This window comes from Peromyscus leucopus, chromosome 15 (genome assembly GCF_004664715.2).
Source record: "Peromyscus leucopus breed LL Stock chromosome 15, UCI_PerLeu_2.1, whole genome shotgun sequence".
NCBI classification, from domain to species: Eukaryota; Metazoa; Chordata; class Mammalia; order Rodentia; family Cricetidae; genus Peromyscus; species Peromyscus leucopus.
Genome location: NC_051076.1, coordinates 61,063,071 through 61,085,690, shown reverse-complemented (window position 1 = coordinate 61,085,690; position 22,620 = coordinate 61,063,071). Strand labels below are relative to the sequence as shown.

The 22,620-nt window shown below is 45.6% G+C and overlaps 1 protein-coding gene and 1 long non-coding RNA gene across 3 annotated transcripts in view; one reads left to right on the top strand and one right to left on the bottom strand.

Moving 5' to 3' along the window:
• Acmsd (aminocarboxymuconate semialdehyde decarboxylase) overlaps window positions 1-22,620 on the top strand; it is a 33,673-nt gene that overhangs the window by 4,805 nt on the left and 6,248 nt on the right. Inside the window, exons 2-8 of the mRNA XM_028874928.2 lie at window positions 3,114-3,158; window positions 4,819-4,915; window positions 7,816-7,865; window positions 9,429-9,665; window positions 15,401-15,494; window positions 18,127-18,222; window positions 19,481-19,653. Coding sequence (XP_028730761.1) covers window positions 3,114-3,158; window positions 4,819-4,915; window positions 7,816-7,865; window positions 9,429-9,665; window positions 15,401-15,494; window positions 18,127-18,222; window positions 19,481-19,653 — 792 coding nt within the window. The remainder of the gene's footprint in view (window positions 1-3,113; window positions 3,159-4,818; window positions 4,916-7,815; window positions 7,866-9,428; window positions 9,666-15,400; window positions 15,495-18,126; window positions 18,223-19,480; window positions 19,654-22,620) is intronic.
• Window positions 15,225-21,994, bottom strand: LOC119089166. Of its 2 annotated transcripts, XR_005093035.1 has the most exons (3): window positions 21,952-21,994; window positions 19,579-19,732; window positions 15,225-15,566 (listed from the first exon to the last, which is right to left on the bottom strand). It is a non-coding gene; the product is annotated as an uncharacterized LOC119089166 (long non-coding RNA). The 2 variants fall into 2 exon arrangements; XR_005093034.1 differs by lacking the exon at window positions 21,952-21,994 and having other exon boundaries at window positions 19,579-21,329.

The following is a 22,620-nucleotide window of genomic DNA, read 5'->3' as shown; positions in this document are numbered from 1 at the left end:
GTGGACAAGTCAGCTTAGCCTAATGGGTGAACCCCAAACCAACGGGAGAGAGACCCTGCCTCAAAAAATGAAGTGGATGGAACCTGAGGAGGAACAATTCTCTACATATGCACATGCCCCTGCACACATGTATGCTCACACATGAGCACACACACAAATACACAAAAAAAGAGAGATGATTTATACAAAATGTCACAACATGTGTAGTTATTATCTACACTATTAACCCAGCTTGACAGGCGAAGCACTTGATATTTAGAAGTGAACCCAAAGCTTTGTGGGTACGCCAGAGCAATCTAACCCCATCCAATGGAGAAGTCTGGCCCCCAACATATCACTACTTCCTCTGTTCCTCGGTGTCCCCCTTGACATCAAGTCCCTCCCCACTTCTCCCATTCAGATTAACCCACAGAGGGAACTTCCTCCTGGGATCCCAGCCCACAAGTGAAGCAACCAGATCTTTAACATAGTAGACATTTCCCTGGGAGTGATGGTTAGTCAGTATTGGGATAATTAGACTCCAATGGCCGTGATTCCCTGAAGGATGAGAGTGAGGTAAAGGGAGTTAATATCTGTGTGGGCTAGAGTCTTTCTCTTTATTCCTTTATCTGTGGCCTATATTACCAGAGTAGAATGAGTTGTGTCTGGTTTTGTTTTGTTTTGTTTTGTTTTTGAGACAGTATGTCATATGTCCTAGGCTGACCTTGAACTTGCTATGTAGCCGAGGATAACCTTGAACTTCTGATTTCCCTGCCTTTACCTCTGGAGTTCTGGGATCATAGGTGTGCACCACCATACCTGGTTTATGCAGTGCCGGGGATGGAACCCAGGTCTTTGTGGATGCCAGGCAAGCGCTCTACCTACTGAACCACATCTTCAGCCCTCGAGAGCTGGTGTTAAAGTAGCATTAACAATAGCAGAAAGTCGTTTGACTTCACATTGTTTTTTAGTAGGGAACCTATTTCAAAATGCCTGTCTCTGATCTTTTCTCACAGTTTCTCCAAACTTTCCAACAGAATAAGTCAGTGCTATTTTGTTTGGGAACCTTAAGTATTTTTGGAAGAAATTATATCATTGCTTTTCGAACCTGCCTTTTCTTCTTAAATATTAATAGACACACCCCCACAAGCTCCACCACCTTGCGCAATGAAGAAAGAAAAGGGCAGTCAGCACATCTGGGATGATGATTAACTAAGAGTTATAGAGAACTAGTATTTCACAGATCTTTTGTTTTTACTTGCTATGGTGATTTCAAACAGGGGTGGGATCAGGATTTCTTTTTTCTTTTCTTTGTTGCTTTTTTTTTCCCCCTCTAAGACAGGGTTTCTCTGTGTAGTCCCAGCTGTCGTGAAACTCACTCTGTAGACCAAGCTGGCCTCAAACTCAGAGATCCGCCTGCCTCTGCCTCCTGAGTGCTGGGATTAAAGGCCTGTATCACCACCACCTGGCTAGGGTCGGGATTCTTAAAGAAAATTTGCGTGGTTTAGGGGATGGATGACTCAGTTAGTGAAACACTCGCTTTAGAAGCAGGAAGGTCTGAATTTGATCTTCATAACCTCCATTAAAAAGCAATCCTTTAGCCAGACAGGCGGATCTCTGAGTTCGAGGACAGCCTGGTCTACAGAGCAAGTTCCAGGACAGCCAGGACTACACAGAGAAACCCTGTCTAAAACAAAACAAAACAAAACAAAAAAGCAGTCCTTTAATCCCTGAACTGGGGAGTAAGAGACAGGTGGATCCTTGGGGCTCATTATTTAGCAGAAATTCTGTCTCAAAACTCCAGGTGGATGGTACCTAAGAAGCAACAGCTAAGGTTTCCAAGCCTCCATCTACCCATACACCTCCGCACACATGTGCATCCACATAAACACACACATACATTTTTAAAACAGATAACGTGAGGCGGAAAGACACCAGATTCACGAGCACAGAGTACAGTGGTTTCTAGGGAGTCAGGACTCACTGCCCGCTGTTATGGAGAATCTTGGTTCAGGAAGTCATGGGGGGAAATGCTTTGGGTTGATCTCTAATGAGGTAACTTGGCAACAGTGATATGGCGAAGTCCACCGTGAAAGCTGCTCCAGACTGGTCTGCTGGGATTCCAAACGTGTGCCACAGCACCCAGCTTTTTCACATGAGTGAACAGGCTCAGACTCAGGTCCTCTGCCTTCATTTACCAGCTGAGCTATCTCATCCCATGATTTGAATTAAACTACTATTCTAAGAAAATAGATCTCTGTTTTCATTCCTCAGGAGTTTTGGGGGTTTATTTTAGCTTTTGTTTTTGGGGGTTTTGTTTTGTTTGGTTTGGTTTTTGGGTTTTTTTTTTTCCGAGACAGAGTTTCTCTGTATAGCTTTGGAGCCTATCCTGGAACTCATTCTGTGGGCCAGGCTGGCCTTGAATTCACAGAGATCCGCCTACCTCCGGCTCTTGAGTGGTGGGATTAAAGATGTGCACCACCACTGCCCGGCCTCCTCAGGAGTTCTATTGAACACATAATGAAGGTATGAAGTCCCCGGTAAGTTAAAATATCACTTGAGTTGGACAAGGTAGCACAAACCTGTAATCCCAAGTGCTCAGGAGACTGAGACAGGGTGATGGATTCAGCCAGGAGTTCAAGGGGAAAAAAAAACAATAAAACTATAATAAAACTCTCAAACAACAACTAAACTAGCCTCCTCCTCTATGTCTCTTCCAATTTTTTGAGACAGATTCTCATGTAGCCCAAGCTGGTCCCAAACTCCCTATGTAGGCAGGAATGACCTTCAACTCCAGATTGTCAGACCTCCACCTCCTGAGTGCTGGGATTAGAGATGTGAGCCACCATCCCCAATGTATCTGGTGCTGAGGATGGAACCCAGGGCTTCGTGCATGCTAGGGAAGCACCCTACCAACTGGGCTATATCCCCAGCCCCGACACAGAGTTTTTCTTTCTCTGTGTTTAAAGGCGAATTGATTTAATGAAAATCTTGAGCCAGTATGGAGGAGGGAACAGACAGAAAGATGGTGTCTGACAGGACAGAGCTTGGGATCCTGGGTCTGGAGGATGCGCCTTGGCTCCAGGCCTGTTTTCTTTACTGGTTAAGTCTAACCACACTTCTCCTCCCGGCAGAGGTTCGGCTATGGAGGCTGGGTGCAGCTCGAACAGCAGGGCAAGGTGAGTTTCTCCTGCACATCCCTGAGGACCACCCAGGGATGGTGTCCCTGGCTTAGCGGATTGTAGGCTGGGCATCCACAAAACTCAGCTCTTCCCTGCTTGCATTAACCTTGTAGTAGGCGAGGAAGTAGTCCTTCGGTTTCTCAGAAACAGTAGGAAAACTAGGGGTGACTTCAAACAGCAACGTCTATGAAATAAAAACCAGAATTGAAACACCACTACAAAAAACTCATAAAAACTTTTTCTAATTTTGTTATATTCACCCTGGAACCAGTTTTAGCATCTACTGCTCTGCCCCAAGGATGTGACTTGGCCCTCTATACAGGTTTTTACAGTATATTAGGACTGAACAAATTAGTGGATTGTAGTTGGTTGTTTTACTATTTTTCCTTCTTTGGAGGGGCTGCCACCTAGTTCCCAAATGAAACAAACAGAGGCTGATTATTTTTTATGAATGCCTGGCCTTAGCTTAACTTGTTTCTTGCCAACTTTTCTTAAATTATCCTGTCTATATTTTGCCTCTGGGCTTTGACCTTTCTCTACTTCTTACTCTATAGTTGGCTGTGTGGCTGTGTGGCTGTGTGGCTGTGTGGCTGTGCGGCTGGCCGCTGGAGTCTTTCTCCTTCTCTCACTCCTAGATCTCTCTGTCTCCCCATTTATCCTCTCTCCTGACAGCCCTGCCTATTCTTTCTCCTGCCTTGCTATTGGCCGTTCAGTTCTTTATTAGAACAATCAGGTGTTTTAGACAGGCACAGTAACACAGCTTCACAGAGTTAAACAAATGCAACATAAAAGAATGCAACCCATCTTTGCATCATTAAACAAATGTCCCACAGCACGAACAAATGTAACACATCTTAAAATAACAATCTACAACAGTGGATTGGTTAGGAGAAATCAGACGATGAAGATGTTGAATCAGCTGACCCTGTGTTGTTACACAGACTTACTTACTTTCACTGCCCATATATTGCTTCCCTAGAGAGCCAGATTATGCTCCATCTCAAAGGTCTTTTCCAGCCCTATTGTGTCAGAGATATGACATTTTCTAGACACAAGTTGCCCTCCTGGGTCTCACAGCCAGATCAGCAAGATGATGGATCGGGCCATCTTCAGTCACATAGAAAGGTAGAAAGGGCTTGTCTCTGTGTTCAGCTGCTGTACGTACCTACACAGCAGAACCCTTCAATACCAAGCCTGAAAGGCAAGAGACAGAAAAGCTGAGCTCCATTAAGCAATTGAATTTTTATCTCCATACTGATTAAGGAAAAAAAAAATCCCTAAAACTATATGGAGAAGAAACATGTTCCAAAACATTCTGGAAAGGATTAATCCAGGTTGAGGGGATAGCTCCATCAGGGAAGGTCTCGCTCGGCAAGCACGAGAAACCGAGTTCTATTCCCCAGTACCCGTGTGAACAGACAGACCTGGTGATGTGTGCTTGTAATCCCAGCACTGAGAAGGTAGAGACAGGTGGGTCCCTGGGGCTCTCTGACTGGCCAGCCTAGCCTGCTCTGTGAGTTCCAGGCCAGTGAGAGAAGCCACGGTGGACAGCCCCAGAGGAAGGACACCCGAGGCTGACCTCCACACACAGCCACCTGGATGGTCACACTCAGGAACACAGGATTTATCCTTTGCTGATGTGGTTTTCCTGACTCAGGGAGAAGCAAGGATGATGAAAGACGGGAAGGTCTTCAGAGTGATCCAACAGAACTGCTGGGACCCAGAAGCTCGTATCAGAGAAATGGACCAGAAAGGTACTTACGAGGTGAAATGCTCTCAATGTTTCCATCTGCTGTAAAGCAGCACCCACCCTTAAAGGTGATGATCACTTGATGTGACTTATAGGATGGCAACTTCTGATTCCCATTTCCCCGCCAGCCACAATGTTGACTTCAGTAGAGGAAGGAGGCCCGTTGCGAACCAATGCTTTTAGAGCATGGATTTGAAAGCTTTAAATTAGTTTGAAAACAAAGTGGTATACTACCAAAATGATAACAGTGCATGTTGTTACTTAAAATATTTTTTAATTCTGGTTTAGCAAACAGCTCAGTGGGTAAAGCACTGGCCACACCACTGTGCAGATCCACAGAAGCCACGTAAAGCCAGATGCAGTAGTAGAGCACTGTGCAGATCCACAGAAGCCACGTAAAGCCAGATGCAGTAGTGGAGCACTGTGCAGATCTACAGAAGCCACATAAAGACAGATGCAGTAGTAGAGGTGTCTATAATCTCAGCATCCCTGCAGTGAGATGGAAGACAGAGACAGGAGGACCCCAGAAGCCCACAGGCCAGTTGGCCGGGGTACTACAATCCCTGTGCCCCTGGGGTGAGATAGTAACTGAGACAGACTCCAAAATCTTGTGGACAGCCAGTGGCAAGGGACAGAGCGGAAGGGGAAGACTGATACATAAGGTTGTCCTTTGACCACCACATGCATGCTGTGGCACAAATGGTACACACACACACACACACACACACACACACACACACACACACACAGGCACAAATAAATTTAGAAAAACTTTAGAAAGCACATGCACACACATGCTCTCTTTTATCGTCTTCTGACAACGCCCTTCCTCCCTACGAGTCTCGTTCCTGTCCTCTTGTTGTGTTTGTGAGCCTCTGTTTTTTAACCAGGAGGTTTAGAACTATGCACTGGAGTCTGGTGGGCTCACTATTGGCTACTCAACTGCAGACGATAACCATCCCTCCCCCAGAATCTATCAGTCTATCCCAGTAGTTCGGCAAGGTGGGTTTAACCCTGTGAGCCCCGCTGCAATGAGTCAGTCTGTCATTGACTGTGGACAGCACCAGGCTTGTGCAGGCCCACTGCTTACTTCAGATTTTTTTATTTTTATCATTTATTATTATTATTATTGTTATTAATAATACTATTTTACACGCATTGGTGTCAGGTCCTCTCTGGAGTTACAGACAGTTGTGAGCTGTGATGTGGGTGCTGGGATTTGAACCCAAGTCCTCTGGAGGAGCAGTCAGTGCCCTTAACCACTGAGCCATCTCTCTAGCCCCAGTACTTCAGATTTTTGAGACAGGGTCTCATGTACAGCCCAGGCTGGCCTTGAACTCACTATATGTAACCAAGGTGGCCCTGAAGTCTTATTTCTCCTGTGTCCTCTTTCAGGAGTGCTAGAATCACAAGCGTACACCCCCAGGTCCAAGTAGAAATGTGTTTTATTTCAAAGTCCACAAAAAAAGGAGGCACTCTGGCAGCACCAAATGAATAGGGCTGTCTTGAAGTTTGGAATTTGGTGGCATGTACTTTTGTCCACGGGCTATTTTTATAGTCACTGTTTAAACATGTACTCAAGGAACATTCCAGTCCAGCTTTGTGGAAAGTTGGAAGCAACTCTGTGGGCCACTCCACAGGGCACTGTGTGCTGTTCTCAGTGGCCACTCCACAGGCACCTGTGGCCCTGGTTCTCAGTGGGTCACTCCACAGGACACCTGTGTGGCCCTGGTTCTCAGTAGGTCACTCCATAGGACACCTGTGTGGCCCTGGTTCTCAGTGGGCCACTCCACAGGGCACCTGTGTGGCCCTGGTTCTCAGTGGGCTACTCCACAGGACACCTGTGTGGCCCTGGTTCTCAGTGGTCACTTACAGGACCTGTGTGGCCTGTTCTCAGTGTACACAGGGGTTGTGTAGGGGTGGGGCTTGGAGAAGAACATGTTTCTTACACCTCTGACAAAGAACAACGTTTCTCTGTAAATGTGGAGAGAGAGCAAGGGCCCACCCTCTCAAGAGGAAGACACTGACGCTCAGACTTGGCTCCCAGGAGTCAGAAAGCGTCATTTATGGCTGCAGCAAAAGCGCATGCTTCTCCTTTGGCTTTTGTTATTTTTTGTATGTTTATCTCAGTTATTCTCCTTGAGGCAACAACAGTCATGACGACCTTTCAGTAAGCCTTGTCTTTGCCCCTAGCACAGTTCTGAGCCCCTGACACACATTAACTCATTCAGTTCCTGCCATGACCCCCAGAGGCAGGCTCTCTTCAGATCACAGATTTTCAGATTCCTGGGTCGGAGACTGTGGAACCGAGCTCTGGGGACTGCATGAAACCATCCAGGCTAATTTAGGAGCTGAATTAAGAGGACTTGAGAGATATACTTGTCATGTATGACTTACAATGGAAAGCTCTAGGAAAAAAAAAAAAAGATGGAGACCAGAAAAAAAAGATGGAAAAAAAATGACAAGGAGGTAGAAGAAAAGTTAGCTGGGAAGACGAAAGGAAAGGATGAGCAGGAATGAGAGGGGACCAGGAAGAGTGATAATGGGGGGGGGGACCATGATCAAAATACATTATATACATGTATAAAAGCGTCCTAATGAAATGCATTGCTGTGTAATTAACGTAAGCTATTTTTCTTTAAATGGTGGAGGAATGCCTTGCCTAAACGAAGTTTTGTCAAAAGGAGGATAGAAGAAATCCTTGGCAAATAGAGTCAGGTCATTCTTCTTGAATGATCCAATTTTGTCCAACCTTCCCTCTCTGCAGAGCTGAGAGTTGGGGGAGAGAGATCGTGCCTGCGGGGAACCGTGAGGACCAGGCGGCAGGGTGGGGTGGGAGCCGCCGGCCTCCTCGCCCTGGGACAGGCTCTTCTTCTCACAGATTTGTCTCTCTTTGTGCCCTAGGAGTGACAGTCCAGGCTCTTTCCACGGTTCCTGTCATGTTTAGCTACTGGGTGAGTGTGAAACCTCAAACCATCTCTGATGGTGAAGGCTCATGTCCAGCTCCCCAGAAGGTGACAGACAACTTAAATCTTGCAGCTGGTCCCATCAAGCCCCTCCCCTGACTGTCCTCCTCTTTGTTTGGATGTTTGTTTTTGAGACAAACTCTCCGATAGCCCAGGATGGCTTCAGCCTTGCTTTGTAGCTGAGGATAACCTTGAACTTCTGATCCTCCCTGCCCCCATCTCTGCTAGGATCCAGGTAGACTACACCACACCTAGTTTATACGGCACTGGGGTTGGAACCCAGGGTTGGAACCCAGGGCTTCTTACATGCTGGGCAACGCTCTACCCACTGAGCCACACCCCTACTCCAGCGGCTCCTTTATAGGCCGGCAGCATATGCTCCTCAGACTGACTTGCTAGCCTTGTTCTTGCTTCAGGACAGCAGCCAATATGTGGCTGTCAGACCCAATTCTGGATTCACCCCACAGTTCAGTTGTAGACTGTGTCCCCACCAGAGCTCACCTCTCAGACTAACCCCTGCCATGCCATGGCTCAACTGCTGATAAGGCGGTGCCCTCTGAGGTAAGAAGTTTGCAACAGGATAATAATGGCCAACTATATTATGCCTCCTGAGGAAATGTACAGAAGGGGAGTCCTAGGCCCCTTTCCACGGGTCAACAGTTCTCAAGCACTAAGAGTTTATTGATTGATTTGGAGACCACAGAGGGAACTTTGGGTACAAAGCTAAGAACTCGCTAACCTGGTAGTTGCTGCGGTTGAGGTGTGAGTTAAGAGCAATGCAAACACCACCATTCTCCATGCTTTCCCCATCTGTGTTCACAAATCCAGCAGGCGTGACGCAGGTCTCTGTGCTCCCGATTACATGTAAAAGAAAACATCTTGAAACCTCTATGTGGGTTTGGAGAGATAAAGTGTTTGTTTGGCAAGCACGAAGAACCTGAGTTCAATCCCCAGAACCCACATAGCGAAGTGGGTGTGGGAGCTGCAGAAATGACTCAGTATGTAAGACCACTGGCTGCTCAAGCATGAGGGCCTGAGTTCTGATTCCAGAACCCCGCTTTAAAAAGCTAGGCATGGCCACATTGAGCCTGTGGCCCCAGGACTGCAGAAGCTGGAGATAGGATTGGGAGAAAGGAAATCAAGCCGTTGCCTCAGGGTCAGAGCCCACTGGAAGGGTGGGGAGCACAGAGGAAACAGGACCAGTATGGAAGCAGGCCTGGTAGCCTTCAAGGAGCCAAGACAGAAGCCTTGACGGCAGCTTCAGACACTGGGAAGGCCTTCAAGGTCTTTCTGCTGCTGGTAGTGGCAGATCGTCGTTCCATGTCTAAACTAGAGTTAGCCCATCAGGCTCAGCCACAGCTTCTGGCCTCCGTTCTTCTAATTAACCAGCAGTATCCACGCAGTTCTGTTTTCTCAGTCTGTGCTTCTTCTTTCTAAAGAATAAAATCGTTAAGACGGGTGGATATTTTCATCTAAGAGGCAACGTTGTTGGGAATGAACATCTGATAAAGTCAGTTTTGACGGGCACGGAACTGTTTCTGTTCTCACCAGGCCAAACCTAAGGATACTTTGGAGCTGTGCCAGTTTTTAAACAATGACCTAGCTGCCACCGTTGCCAGATACCCTCGAAGGTTTGTGGGTTTGGGGACATTGCCTATGCAAGCCCCAGAGCTGGCCGTCGAGGAGATGGAGCGTTGTGTGAGAGAACTAGGATTTCCTGGCGTCCAGATTGGCTCCCACATCAACATGTGGGACCTGAATGACCCGGAACTCTTCCCTGTCTACACCGTGAGTACTGCTGCTTTTGCTCGGCCAACATTTGCTCAGCTAACACGCAGCGGCACAGCCTTGGCCTGGCAGACACCATGCTGGTGGGGGACCAAGAAGGGATCATTTAGCGGTGGGGAGGGACCACAAGAGGCCAGTGACTTTAGATGTAGGTAGAAGATGGAGAAATCTACCAAAAATCCTACCAAAAGAGTGAGCCGTTCTACAGAAGAAGATGGGACACTTCCCAGGCCTGTCCTGGGGTAGTTCAAATGAAATATCTCTTCCTGTATCGCACAGGTACTCCTTTTCATTGTACATGGAAGCCTAAATGTCACCTCATTGCTAGCACTTTACATAATCCAACACACAACACACACACACACACACACACACGCACACGCACACGCACATGCACACACACACATTTCTTTTTGCTATGAAACAAATAATATTTTTCAAAAATACGAAGTTATTTTGAAGAGACTGTAGAAATACAAATATATATATATATATATATATAAAGACAAACACGCCAATCATTCCACCTAAAGATAGTAACCATTGTTATGTCTCATTTCATTTAAAAATTTGGCATGTCTATATTTTAACAAAATTAGAATTCATCTCCTAATTGAAAATTGACAAACAAAATAAACATTGTATCTGTGTGTGTGTGTGTGTGTGTGTGTGTGTGTGTGCGCGCGCGCTCATGTGGCATGCATACTTATATTCATGTTTGCATGTGTGTGGGCATACATGTGTGCATACATGTGGTGCATAGCATCAGGCATCTTCCTAGATAGCTCTCCACCTTATTTACTGAAGCAGGTCTCTTGCTGTTTGCCTGTTTCAGCTGGTCTGGCCAGCTCAGCCCAAGTATCCTGTCTTCAGCTCCCCAATACTAGGATCAGACAGCCACCTAACTGTGATATGGGTTCTGAGAACATGAAGAATAGACCCCACACTTGTATGACAACCTCCCCAGCCCAATGAAGATTATCTTAGTCAATGACTTTTTTAAAACTGCAGAATATTCCAGTGTGTTGTTGTGTTTTTATTTAATTCATCAATCCTCGACTAAGAATCTTAGGAAGAAGCTGGGCACTCAGGAAAAGGCAGGCGGAACTCTGAGTTTGAAGCCAGCCTGGTCTTCAAAGCAAGTTCCAAAACAGCCAGGGCTACAGAGAAACTCTGTCTTCAAAAACCAAAAACCAAACCAAACACAGAAAGAACCTTAGGCAGCTAAAGGTGTATTTTGGCAATACATAATAAAAATACATAATGAAACTGAGCATGAAGGCACAGCCTATAATCTGATCATTCAGGAGTCTGAGGAAGAAGGATCATGAATTTGAGGCCAGCCTAGGCTACATAGTGAGTTTCAGGCAAGCCTGAGATACAGAGCAAGATCCTGTCTCAAAATCCTAAAAATAAACATATATAGATAAGGAGGAAGGCCAGAAAGGGGGAAAGGGGAAAAATATAAATAGATAGATATATCAATAGATGGGTGAATGGTATCTATATATCATAGCTTATAAATAGGTGATAGATAATAGATACATATATAGATAGATGGAGGTTTTACATATATAGATAAGAATGCCATGAAAATGTTAGCATTTAATAAACTCAGATGGTGAGTATATGAGTGTTTATTGTGTTATTGTTTATAATGTCTATATTTAAAATAGCTCAAAATTAAAAACGTTTTCAAAATGATACTATCCAGTTCTGAAGTGGCCAGTTTCCCACCCCACCATCCTCTCCACCACCCTTCCTTCCCTATCCTGTAACTGGATCAGCCCTCCTTGGTACCAGGATTTAAGATCCACGATTCTTCACTCAATTGCGTTTTTTTTTTTTTTTTTTTTTTTTTTTTTTTTTTTTTTTTTTTTTTTTTTTTTTTTTTTTTTTTTTTTTTTTTTTTACAAATCTCACTCTCCTCTCACAATTATAATGGTATGGGAGAGTTTCCTATTATTTCCATCATAATGCAAAAATCCTCAGTACTGATTTAAGTAGATGTTTGCAGACTCACCAGGCATTCTCCTCTCTGTCATTTATTCATTTAATATTTATGGAGCTCTAATCACATGCAAACTATTTCCCATGTCTGTGTCTGTGGCGACTGCCCACCATGCAGGGAATTGCCTGTGAAACCGCCTCTAAAGATTTACTACCCTTCTCAATGCTGCACTCTCTGAACGAATTAGCAGCAGAGGCTCAGCTGATGCAGAGAATGTTTTCTGGAAATTTCAGTGAGCTTTGAACAAGGATTTATTTACTCATGCATCCAAGTTGCCTCAGCACAGTGTGCGAGAGTCTTCAGCTACAAGTCATTTTTAGTATTCATCGGAACCGGGCTTATAAATTCCTGGGGGGCTAGAAAGCAATAGCGGCCGCAGGAGTGCACACAGACATTTCCATCTGAGTGCCGAGTGCAACCCATCTATCACTCCAACGAGATTGTTTGGGAGCATGCCAGTCTCTGAGGGACCAGAGTTGACCTGCAGTGTCCCTGGCCTGACAATCTATTTGTTTGGTTAGCAAGGCTGGCCTGGCCAGCTCCTCTCTAGCATGCGTCAGTAACGTGCTCAAACAAAGGGGAAGAACTGACAGCCGAGTTGGTGCTGTCATGGGCTGTCATTTCAAGGGAGTCCCGGCACTCCGCAGCATCCCGGTGCCCCCGCCCCTTTCCCATAGACCTCTCTTCTAAGTGAATAAACCTAGTAACGTACACCCAGGTACAAAATTATTTCATTGCTGGTATGAGGCAGGCAGAATATTAGCGCCTGACTGCCTGACTCTACCACTCATCCGAAGCCAAGGCCTGACTAAGTTATGTGGTTTCTCTCTTCTCCTTATGGAGGCAGGCATGAGAACATGTATAACACACAGAGTGCGTGTCTCATAAATGATTAAAATTGTTAGTAGTTGTAAAATTCTTGTTTGTGTGTAGTGTGGTGTGTGTGTGTGTGGTCAGATGCTGACATCCAATGTCTTCCTCAGTTGCTCCTCACCTTATTTTAAATTTTATTGTATATGTATCAGTCAGTGTTTTGCCTGCATGGATGTCTGTGCACCACATGTGTGTAGTGTCCTCCAAGGCCAGAAGAGGGCTTCAGATCCTCTGGGGCTGGTGATATGGACCACTGTGAGCCATCACGTGGGTGCTGGGGACCAAATGCTGGTCCTCTGGAAGAGCAGCCACAGTGACTCTTAGCGGCTAAGCCGCCTCGCCAGCCCTTTCCCCTCATTTTCAGAGACGAGGTGTTGCGCTGAACTTGGAGCTTGTTGACCCCACTAAACTGGCTAGACCAGAGGGCTCCAGAGATGCTCCTGCCTCCAGCCCCCAGCACTGGAGTTACAAACGTGCTGCTGGGCCCAGCTTTCCGTGGGGTCTGGGGATCCGAACTCTGGGCCTCATGCTTGCGCAGCCGGCGCTTTCCTACCCGAGTCGTGTGCTCAGCCTAATTGCTGTAAGATTCTGGTAGCAGCACTGGTATTAAGCGCTCCGTGAATGTTAGTAATCTTCAGAGTATGAGGTTTTGTGTTCTCTGTCATGCACCACACATAGAAGGAGATTCTTTTTCATGTTAATTAGAATTCAATCAAGTCTTATCCTAATGAGAAGTCAGATCTCATTCTTTTTTTTAAGATTTATTTATTTATTTTATGTATATGAGCACTCTATCTGCGTGTACACCTTTATGCCAGAAGAGGGCAGCAGATCCCACTATAGATGGTTGTGAGCCACCATGTGGTTGCCGGGAATTGAACTCAGGGATCTCTGGAGAAGCAGCCAGTTCTCTTAACTGCTGAGTTAGCCATCTGAGCCCCAGAGGTCAGATCTCACAAGGTGCCATGATCAGGTGCTTTGGGGAAGCCTATGGCATCCCAAGAAGTCAGTATTCTCTTTCCAGCTTGCATTCACGATCAGGAAGTAGTTCGATCCGTGCCTTCAGAAGCTTATGTCGCTGGGCTCTGCAGAGCCCACTGAGTTGGAGATCTCCAGTTCATCCCTTGCCTGTCAGGTCTAGGATCCCTAGCTATCCAAAACTGTGCCATATTAAAAAATACTTACACACACGTCACATTGCATCAGCTGGGTTAGCACAAATATTTGTGTGTAGAGGTAGGATGAGTCAGACTTGTGTCCCAATATGCTTACAAAGAAAATGTCCTAATGAAAGCTTGTTTAGAACCTTGGTGACCACTAGTATTAATGACTATTGTGCTAACGTTCCTTTTACTGCTGTGATAAAACACCGTGACCAAAGCAACCTGGGGAACCACCTGCCCAGTGGGCTGTCTCCTCCCACATCAATCATTAACCAAGAAAAGGTCCCCACAGACTTGCCTACAGGCAGTCTAATGGACACAGTTTCTCAGTTGAGGTTCTCTCTTCCCAGAAAAGTCTACCTTGTGTCAAGTTGACAAAAAACAAAAAAAACCAAAAAAAAAAAAAAAAAAAAAAAAAAAAAAAAAAAAAAAAAAAAAAAAAAAAAAACCTCACCAGTAAAATTACTGAGGGGATTTAGTCAAACATTTTGTTGACTGAAGGTCATTCCATCCACATGGTCTTTCCATTTCCCACAAGCTCTTGAGGCAGGTTAGCCCATAGTATTCATCTTAGTACCTACCCAGCTCAGACACTGAGAATTCTCTCTTCAGTAAATTCCTTTCATTCATGGGAGAGTGCTGAGAGACTCACTGGGCTCCAGGAACAGTGAGAGTACCCACAGACCCAGACACCCCATCACTGTTGGATCCAACTGTCTTCACGACTTAGATCAGACCAGCCTACTCCATTCTATCTGCAAGGGCCTAATCCCTAGCTCATCATTTTCCTGAATTTATGTATGTATGTATGTATGTATGTATGTATGTATGTACTTACTTGTTTGTTTGATATGGGGTCTGTCTGTGCACTAGTACCTGACCTGGCCTTCCCTGTGTAGCTCAGGCTGGCTTTGAACTTGCATTGACAGGTATACACAAACATGCCTGGCTCTCATTTCCTCACTTTCTGTAGCTCCAGGTTTCTAAGAGGGGAGAAGGAGGGAGCCCTCCTGCCCTGACTCCAAGGATACCCTCCCAGTCATCCTGAAGGGGTGCACTGTGCAGGCACCAGTGGGAAAAATTCCCCTGCATTTGAAGTGTGGAACTGGACCTTAGGCATTTGCTTTTCATCAAAATGTTTGAGTTGGGGCTGGAGAGATTTTCAGTCAATAATGTGCTTACCTTGGAAGTCCAAGACCTTGAATTCAGATTCCAGAATCCGTGTAAAAAAGCTGGGCATGTTGGTATGCACTTATAAACTCAGAACTGGAGAAATAGAGACAGATGGATTCCTGGTGCTCACTGGCCACTCAACCTAGACAAATCAGTGAGCTTCAGGCTAGTGAAAGACTCTCTCTCTCTCTCTCTCTCTCTCTCTCTCTCTCTCTCTCTCTCTCTCACACACACACACACACACACACACACACACACACACACACACACACCATTGAGTGGTGGATGTTTCCTGTAATTCCTTTCACCAAGCAATATGTTAAATTCGTCAACCTATGGTTAATTATGAGAGTTCTTTTTATTTGTTCAAGCAGTAATAATTGGTCAAGGAATCTTCTATACTGATCAAGAAGGAATTTCAAAGTATTTGAGCTTATTTGCTCAGATCAACGTAGAATGAGATATAAAAAAAAGTGGTGGCCCCCAATAACCTCTTTCTCATTGCTCTATTTAAGGCAGCTGAGAGGCTGAACTGTTCTCTGTTCGTGCATCCCTGGGATATGCAGATGGATGGTCGAATGGCCAAATACTGGCTGCCTTGGCTCGTAGGTTTGTGCTGGACTGGGGTCGGGAGCACAGCTTCAACTCTTGGGTTTTTCCAGTTATCCATGGGACTCTGTTCTGCCAGAGGAAGGAAGTGGGATTAGATTGAGAGTAATAGCAACTACCATGATTAGGCTTTTACTCAGCTAAATCCAATTTCACAGATCTACCTGACTGCATTTTCTCCTATTAAATGTACATCCTAGCTAATGAGCAGTCACTTGAAGACTCAGTTTCTCCAACTTTGTCAGCTCCTTGGGGGCTAAAGCATCCAACATGAGCCAACTGCTGCTTCTAGGAGTGTGAAGCATTTGAAGAAATTCACATCAACCCAATAGCTTTTCAGCCTTAGCTCCAAGCGGCAGCAGAGACTTGGCAGGATTAATAGTAACTGTTAACATTTAGTGAGCTGTAGTGTTGTACCAGATACTATCACAGAACCCTAGAAATAACCCATTGCTAGGAACCAACCATCACTGCTGTATAAACTGAAGGTGTGATGACCCCAAGGTATGGTTGGGGGGAGGGAAGTTTCTGAGTGGCAGGAAGTTCAGGGTAAGAGGGAGTGAGAAGAGCCAGGATGCCAGGATGGACTCTGAAGTGTGTAACAGGTACTTGTGATACTGAGGGAGCCTGGAGGCCAGCGTGTGCCTTGGTATGGTAATAGGCACCACAGATAGCCACTTGTCCCTTCTGATAATGAATGAATGAAATGGCCCCTTTGGTAGAGGGGAATGACTTCATAAGTTCCTGAGGAAAGTTGGCTTCTGTCTAACTGGCAGAATTTGGACCTGACAACTACCCTAAGTTCACAGATGAGGAAATAGAGCCGAAAGAGCTGACTAATTTTGCTGAGCACCTCCAATGTGAAGTCATAACCAGGAACTTTACTGAGATCGTTATGTACAAAACTACACAAAAGCCCTACAAGACAGGAAAGCACATCCTCCACGAAGGAACGCAGGCGAGAACACCAAACAACTGCTCCCAGGCCAAGGGCAGGACATCCCAGGAGCTGCCATTCTGCCCAGAAGCCTAACACTATGCACCCAGACTAAAACGAGAGAGCTAGGGACTCAGCTCAGTGGGAGAGCACTTGTCTAGCAAGCACAAGGACCTGGGCTTGGTCCGCAGCCCTGAGAAGAAGACAGAAGGAATCAGTGTTACTGGGAGTCAGGGCCAGGCCAGGGGGTTCCCGCTTCACGGCCCCTTATCCAAAGAGCTGACAATAAGGACTCAGGTGGATGTGCAGAGTAACTTTATTAGGAGTGAACAGATAGTATAGACGGTAGATACACTGATAATCTGGTTCTCTGTTTTGTGTGTTAGATTGGGCCGTGTGTTTATTTTCTTACTGTAAGTAAGGGTGCAGTGAAACCACTGAACTGGACTGATCCATGGTGCATGGCAAGAAAAGGTTTATTGTAAATATGAAGCTGCCACATAACTCTAGTGTGGTAGAGAGAATAGCCAGAGGCATTTTTGGGAGTTCAAAGTTGCCAAGGCTACCTCCCAGGAGGCAAAGAGGAACAGAGAGGAAGGCCGGGGTGGGGGTTGGGGGAGTGGTTGGTTTTAAAGGGAGCAGGTAGCCGCAGGGTTGGGGGAGGAAGAATGTCTAAGTTGGAATAGCCTGGGGGGTTAGGTCCAGAAGAGCCGAGTGGCATTGAAACTCACCATAGCTTCATGTTAAAAGGGACTGAAGGAGCCTGCAGGTTGGTGTAGGCTTTGGTGTGTAACTAGATGCCCCCATTTGCCTGAGGTAGAAAGAGACAAGGGAAGAGGCTTTTCTTGGCTGCTTGTGAGCTTGTATCTATTTGCCAGCAATTCTGTGTCCAGCCTGAGCTGAGTGAGCCCAGACTCATCTTGAAACATAATCACTGGCTGCCTTTTAAGGTTGGGGACCCAACACTTACTATGAATGTCACTTCCCATAATGCATTATATTTTAATTATATACCTGACCAGTTATATGTAGGCATACGATAATTAATGTAAGATTCTCCCTAATAAGTTACTAGAAGACACAGTTTTGCCTTACTGTATATGCACCCCAAACCAATTCAGGCCAGATAGGTCCTTTATTCTCCCTAGCTGGATATATTGGGAATACATTTGCCTAGAAATGACCTAAATTTGATTGTTACCAGGGCTGGGGAAACTTAACAACATCATTCAGAGAGGAGAGTATATGTAATCTGATGCAGAGTGGGGGCCTAGAGGATCTGAGGTTGCTAAGTTCACTACTGTTTGGAGAGGTGTGCATGTGTGTTTGCACAGTGTGTGCAAGTGAAGGGATTGGGCTGCCCAGGGCATCGTTACACGGAGAGGTGTGTATAACCCCAAACCAAACAGGAATCCCAAGCTAACCCAAGCTTGCCGCCTCATCAGGACCAAAGCCAAGCCCTTCGCCGGTTCCATCTCTTAGACCCCTCCCCTTGAAACAGCAAATGGGGACCTTTGGATGGTTCTTCTTGGCTAAGTAATGCCCTGGATACATTTGAATCATTTCTGGGCAGAGGGGCCCCGTGCTTCACATCACGACAAGTCCCCAACTTAGCTATTGCTCTGCAGCCACGGTCGCTAAGCTTCTTGCTTAAGTTAACAAGCCCTGAACCACGCAACCCATTTCCTCTTCTAGGAATGCCATCGGAGACCACCATGGCCATTTGCTCCATGATCATGGGTGGGGTGTTTGAGAAGTTTCCCAAACTCAAGGTGTGTTTTGCACATGGAGGTGAGTCTCTATTTGCATCAGCTCAGAGTGGCCTAAGAAAATGCCACAGACAGGGTGACTCAAAGCAACATTTTCTCACGGTTCTAGAGGCTAGAAATCGGAGACTACAGTGCTGACAGGGCTGGCTTCTGGTGAGGGCTGTCCTCCTAGCACATAGATGGTGGCCTTCTCCTGGGTCCTCATGTGACCCTTCCTCCGTGCATTCATGGGCGAGGAAAGGACAAAGGACAGTGCTTGGAGGACAGAGATGGTTCTGGTCTCTTCTTTCATGTGTGTATTTAGCATGTTTATTTGTGCATGGATGTGGCTGCATGTGGATGGATGTGGAGGCCAAGGACAAGGAGGCCAATGTTGGGTATTGTTCCACGGGTGCCACCCACCTTTTTATTTTTTATTTTTTTAAGACAGCGTGTCTCACTAAACCTGGAGCTCATCAATCTGGCTAGACTGATTAGCTAGCAAGCCCAGGGATCCTTCTGCCTCCACCTCCCCAGAACTGGGATTACAGGTGGATGCCTGGCTGTATTACATATGTCTGGCATTTAAAGTCCTCACATGTCACTGCACAGCCATTCACTTTACCAAGTGAATTATCTCCCTATCCATTTTTCATTTATTTATTTGTTTGTTTGTTTATTACTCATTTTTTTTAGTGCTACTGAGCATTGACTCTAGAGCCTCACACATGCTAGGTGGGTACTCTCTGCCGAGCTACATCCAAGCCCTTTTGAATTTTGTTTGTTTGTTTGTTTTGTTTTTCGAGACAGGGTTTCTCTGTGTAGTTTTGGTGCCTGTCCTGGATCTTGCTCTGTAGACCAGGCTGGCCTCGAACTCACAGAGATCTGCCTGGCTTTGCCTCCTGAGTGCTGGGATTAAAGGCATGTACACTACCGCCTGGCACCCTTTTCAATTTTTAAAAAAGATTATTGTTGTTGATATGTCTGTGGGGGGGGGTGAAAGGGGCACACGTGCGCGCGCGCGTGTGTGTGCGTGTGTATGCACGCAGGTGCATTCTGAGACCAGAGGAGGCTGTCAGAGCCACTGGAGCTAGTTACAGGTAGTTATGAGCCACCCGTCATGGGTGCTGGGTACCAGAAGTCTTCTGTAACAACAAGAACCTGCCAAGCTGTTTCTCCAGCCCTTTAAATTTACTTTGAGACAGTCTCTCACTAGTTTCCCAGGCTGGCCTTAAACTCACTCTGTAAACCAAGCAGTTAGTCTTTGAACTTGTAATCCTCCTGCCTCTGCCTCTTTGCAGGTGGTGCCTTCCCCTTCACAATAGGAAGAATCGCCCATGGATTCAACATGCGACCAGATCTCTGTGCCCAGGACAATTCATCTGACCCTAGGAAATACCTTGGCTCCTTCTACACAGACTCCCTGGTTCATGATCCTCGGTCTCTGAAGCTGTTGACAGATGTCATAGGAAAGGTAAGCTGGGGTCCCATTTGGATGGCTTGTGGAAAGCAGCAGGCTAGACTAGCAGCCTGCTACTGCTACAGGTGAGACACTTTTGAGGGAAAAGGAAAGTTTGAGTTAGTAAAACATCTGAAATATGTACTATTGCTTCTTGGTACACAAAGAGAATTGATTCCAGGACCCCAAAAGATACCCAAACTCTCAGATGCCCAATTGTTTTATATTAAGTGGTATAGTTTTTGTATATAACTGATACATACCCTTCTAAATGCTCTAGATCCCTTACAATCATAATACAAAGTGGGTGGTGTCCGCTTGGTCTACTTTATTCTATTGCTTAGGAGGTAGTTAAGCTTCTACATGTTAAAAACAAAAGCTATTTTCCAAAGTATTCTCTCACTGAGTCACTGTGACATATTCATGCGTGTATATGATGTGCTTTGATCATATTGACTCCCATCTCCCTCTCTTTCTCCTGCTTTAGTTTTTAATTTGCTTTCTGTTGCTGTGATTAACACCATTATCAAACGTGACTGGGTGAGGAAAAGGTTATCCGGCTGACAGGTTAGAGTGCATTCTAAACTAGGACAGAAGCAGTGCAGGGACCTGGAGACAGGAACTGAAGCAGAAACCAAGGAGGAGCACCACTTGCTGGTACCTTTTTACACCACACAAACCCACCTGCCCAGGAACAGCCCCGCCCACAGTGCCTGGGCCCTCTCACAGCCACTAACACAGTGCCCACAGGCCAATCTGAGGCAGGCAACGCCTCAATCGAAATTTCCCAGGTAGGTCTAGGTTTGTGTCTGGTTAGATGTCAGCTGGTCACATCACATCCACAGTGGAGAGCAGTAAGAAATGAATGTGAGCATGCTCACTTGCTTGCTTATGCTGAGCTTAATTTCTCCCCTCTTAAGACAGATCAGTACTGCCTACCTCATACTTTCTGCCTCATACTCACTCCCAAGTGCCTCAGTTTACAGGTCTGTGCTATCACAGCTGGCCTTCACAGAACCTTTAAATGGGGCTTTCTAAAATACAGTAGATGTGAAATGCCACCTTAGCACACTCAGACATATGTCTTCAGAAACTGGTTCATAATCTTAGTAGATCCCCAGGGAACAGACTCTTCTGGGAGCAGATGTGATGAGAACCTGACACAGTCTTGTGTATCCCAGGGAGCTCACGCCAGTTGACAGCAGAGCAACTGTCTATGTAAGGCCATGCTTAGGCTTCCTCAGCCCCGGATTCTTCCTTATGATTCATTTAATACATAGGAAAACTGCAGCCATAAGATAATAGGTGAATTGGTTACTTTCCTTCTTGTTATAAAATGTCTGACAAAAAGCAACTTCAGGAAGAAAGGGCTTATTTCAGCTCACAGTTCAAGGGTATCATCTATCACAACCAGGAAGGCATTGTTGCCAGAGCAGACGTCTCATGGCATCTATAGTGAGAAAGGAGGAAGAGAAGAATGCTGGTGCTCAGCTGGCCTTTTCCATTTCATTCAGCTCATGGAATAGTACTATCCACAATCAGACTGAGTCTTCTCACATCAATTAACCCAATCTAGAAACTCCCTCATGGACATGCCCAGAGGCTTGTCATCTAGGTGATTTTAGATGCTGTCTAATTGATGATCGATATTAACCATCATGACGAGTGAAGAAGCAGCAACTTTTCAAAGTATTTTTACTCGAGTATTTATTAAGCATCTATCAAGCAGAGAGGTTATCAACTGATGGGTGGGTGTGTGCTCTCCTCCCTGCAGAACCACACAAATCTTGAGGAGTCTCTTCCCCTTACTTCCTCCCTGCTGCAATCTCCTTTCCCTCAAAACAAGAGCTCCACATTAACAAGACTTTCATTTCTAGTTCTCTTGTGCCTACTTTCTTGTACCTAATATTTCAGGACTAATTACATCAGGGTTCCTTCTTTCATACATTCAAACATTAAAAAAAGATGTTGGGTTTTTATTGTATATGTGTATATATGGGGATGTGGTTATGTGCACACGAGTAGCACATTCTACAGTGGCTAGAAGTCAGATCCCCAGGAGCTGGAGTTACAAGGCATTGTGAGTAGCCTGAGATGGGTGCTGGGTGTGCTGATATTGTGTCCCGCAATATATTGTGCACCCTAATAAACTTATCTGGGGTCAGAGAACAGAACAGCCACTAGATAGACATAGAGGCCAGAAAAAATGGTGACATACACACCTTTAATCCTAGCCTTCTGGAAGCCGAGATCCATCTGGATCTCTGTAAGTTCAAAGCCACACTGGAAACAGCCAGACATGGTGATACACACCTTTAATCCCAGCACTTGAGATTTCATATCTTGCTTGGAAACGACACACGCCTTTAATCCTAGGAAGTGATGGCAGGAAGTAGAAAGGTATACAAGGTATGAGGACCAGGAACTAGAGGTCTTGTTAAGCTTTTAGTCTTTTAGCAGCAGTTCAGCTGAGATCATTCGGATGAGGACTCAGAGGCTTCCAGTCTGAGGAAACAGGATCGGCTGAGAAGTTGGCGAGGTGAGGTGGCTGTGGCTTGTTCCGCCTGTCTGATCTTTCAGCATTTACCTCAGTACCTGGCTCCGGGTTTGTTTTTATTAATAAGACCTTTTAAGATTCATGGTACAGTTGGGAACTAACTCAGTCCCTCTGCATGAACAATACAAGCTTATAACCACTTGGCCATCTCTCCAGCCCCACACCCATTCAACAAATTGTTCCTTCAACTCATTCACACATTTACTAAAGCAATTTTCAAGTTGATTATAAGCATGTATGTCAAAGTTATATCCCAACCATCTCAAAAGAAGATTTTTCTTACAAGTCCAATTCCAATTCAAATAATTTTTGTTGTTGTTGTTTTTCGAGACAGGGTTTCTCTGTGTAGTTTTGGTGCCTGTCCTGAAACTCACTGTGTAGACGAGGCTGGCCTCCAACTCACAGAGATGCACCTGGCTCTGCTT